The sequence below is a fragment of the Fukomys damarensis genome, unplaced genomic scaffold (assembly GCF_012274545.1).
Source record: "Fukomys damarensis isolate Sample0158 unplaced genomic scaffold, DMR_v1.0_HiC HiC_scaffold_20, whole genome shotgun sequence".
NCBI classification, from domain to species: domain Eukaryota; kingdom Metazoa; phylum Chordata; class Mammalia; order Rodentia; family Bathyergidae; genus Fukomys; species Fukomys damarensis.
In genome coordinates, this window is record NW_022900932.1 from 988,447 (window position 1) to 990,067 (window position 1,621).

General features: G+C 61.9%; 2 protein-coding genes across 2 annotated transcripts in view; one reads left to right on the forward strand and one right to left on the reverse strand.

Moving 5' to 3' along the window:
- Lst1 (leukocyte specific transcript 1) overlaps positions 1-683 on the forward strand; it is a 1,885-nt gene extending 1,202 nt beyond the window's left edge. The window contains exon 3 of the mRNA XM_033766597.1: positions 488-683. Within this exon, the coding sequence (XP_033622488.1) occupies positions 488-636 (149 nt within the window). The 3' untranslated portion in view covers positions 637-683. The remainder of the gene's footprint in view (positions 1-487) is intronic.
- A 147-nt stretch (positions 684-830) lies between these two features.
- Positions 831-1,621, reverse strand: part of Ncr3 (natural cytotoxicity triggering receptor 3) — a 3,583-nt gene continuing 2,792 nt past the window's right edge. The window contains exons 3-4 of the mRNA XM_010609923.1: positions 1,486-1,576; positions 831-842 (exon numbers count right to left, since the gene is read on the reverse strand). Of these exons, the coding sequence (XP_010608225.1) occupies positions 831-842; positions 1,486-1,576 (103 nt within the window). The remainder of the gene's footprint in view (positions 843-1,485; positions 1,577-1,621) is intronic.

The window sequence follows — 1,621 nt, forward strand, 5'->3', positions numbered from 1 at the left end:
GGGGGGGGGGGGGGGCGGGGGGGCGGGGGACAGCGAGAGAGGGAAGAGGGAGGGAAGAGAGCGCCTGGAACTGGGAACACGAAACAAGGCAGGGAAGAAAGAAAGGAGAGAAAAACAGATGGAAAACTAGGGAAATGAGAGGCAAATGGGAAAAGAAAAAGTGAGAAAACAAGAGGGGAGAAAGGGAGAGAAGAACAAGAGCGGTGCGGGGTGCCTCCGGGGCTCCAGAGAAACAAAGAGGCGTAGCGGCGCACCCCACCAGTCCCCACTCATCCCAGTGCTCCGGGAGGCTGAGGCAGGAGTGGTGCAGGTTGGAGCCCAGCCTGGGCAACTGAGAAAGTAAGACCCGGGCTCAGAATAAAACATGTAAACATGGCTGGGGTGTAGCTCAGTGTGGAGGCCCTGGGTGCAGTCCCCAAGGCCGGGCAGGGGGACTGAAGAGGAGGTGGCAGGTGCGGTCAGGAGGGCTGGGTGAGGGCCCTCTCAGCGCCTCTGCCCGCCCAGCCCCAGGAGCCCGGGCCCCACTATGCCTCGCTGCAGTGGCTGCCGGTGGCACGTGGCCACAGTGACAGGGGTGGCGCGGAGGAGGACGCCAGCACCGACTACGCCTGCATCACTCAGAAAAAGCCCTCCTGAGCCCCGATGCCCCTGCTCCAGGCGGGGATCAGGGTCGCCCTGGCTTGCCCAGTAAAGTCCGTGGCCTCGCACTCCTGTGTCTCGTGTCTCCTTTCAAGCCCCCTTCAAAGTGAATTCCATCAAAACTTAAGTGGCTCTGCCTCCCACCCACGGCCACTGGGTCGAGCAGGGGTTTACTGGATGAGGAAGGGTGTTCAGGGCACGAGCTGGCGGAAGCACGTAATTGACAAGCACCAGAATCAGACCTGAGGTCTTGTTCTCAGGCCTGGTGGCCTCGGCCTCCTGGGGCTGGGAGGGGGGGAGTTCGAGGACAGGCAGGGCTGTGGGCCCAGTGCTGGCAGCTCTCCCCTTGGACCTCTGCACCTCAGTCCTGGCGGAAGGGAGAGTTAAGAGCTGGGAGAGCCCGTGGTGGCCCACACCTGTAATCCCAGCACTCCAGAGGCTGAGGCAGGCGGATCACCTCGAGTTTGAGGCAAGCCTGGGCTACACAGTGAGCTCAAGGCCAGCCTGCGCTACAGTGAGACCTTGTTCTCCCCTCCAAAAGAAAAGAACCCAGACTGTAGCTCCGGTGCCTCCACCTGCCTCGCAAGCTTTCAAGGTCCTGCGTTCGATCCGCAGTACCCTCCCCAAAAAAGAAGCTGGAGGAGCTCAGCACGGTGGCGCACACCTGTAATCCTAACACTCAGGAGGCTGAGGCGGGGGAATCAGCAGGAGGAAGGCCAGCCTGAGCCACATAGCAAGACTGTCTCCAACAAAAACCAAAACCAAAGAGCTGAGGGAACTGGAGAGGAGTCTGGGGCATCCGCAGGATGGAGAAGAAAACGCAGGAGGCGCAGGGGCAGGATTTGCCGGGGTCTCCTGAAGAGGAAAGCGGTCATGGGTCTGGATCACTGCGAAGAGGCGATGGAGGAGCGCCGCTGGGTTCCCGCGTGCCGGCGACCTGGAGGGAGGGACACGGAGCGGCTCAGCGCGCAGACCGGCCCCA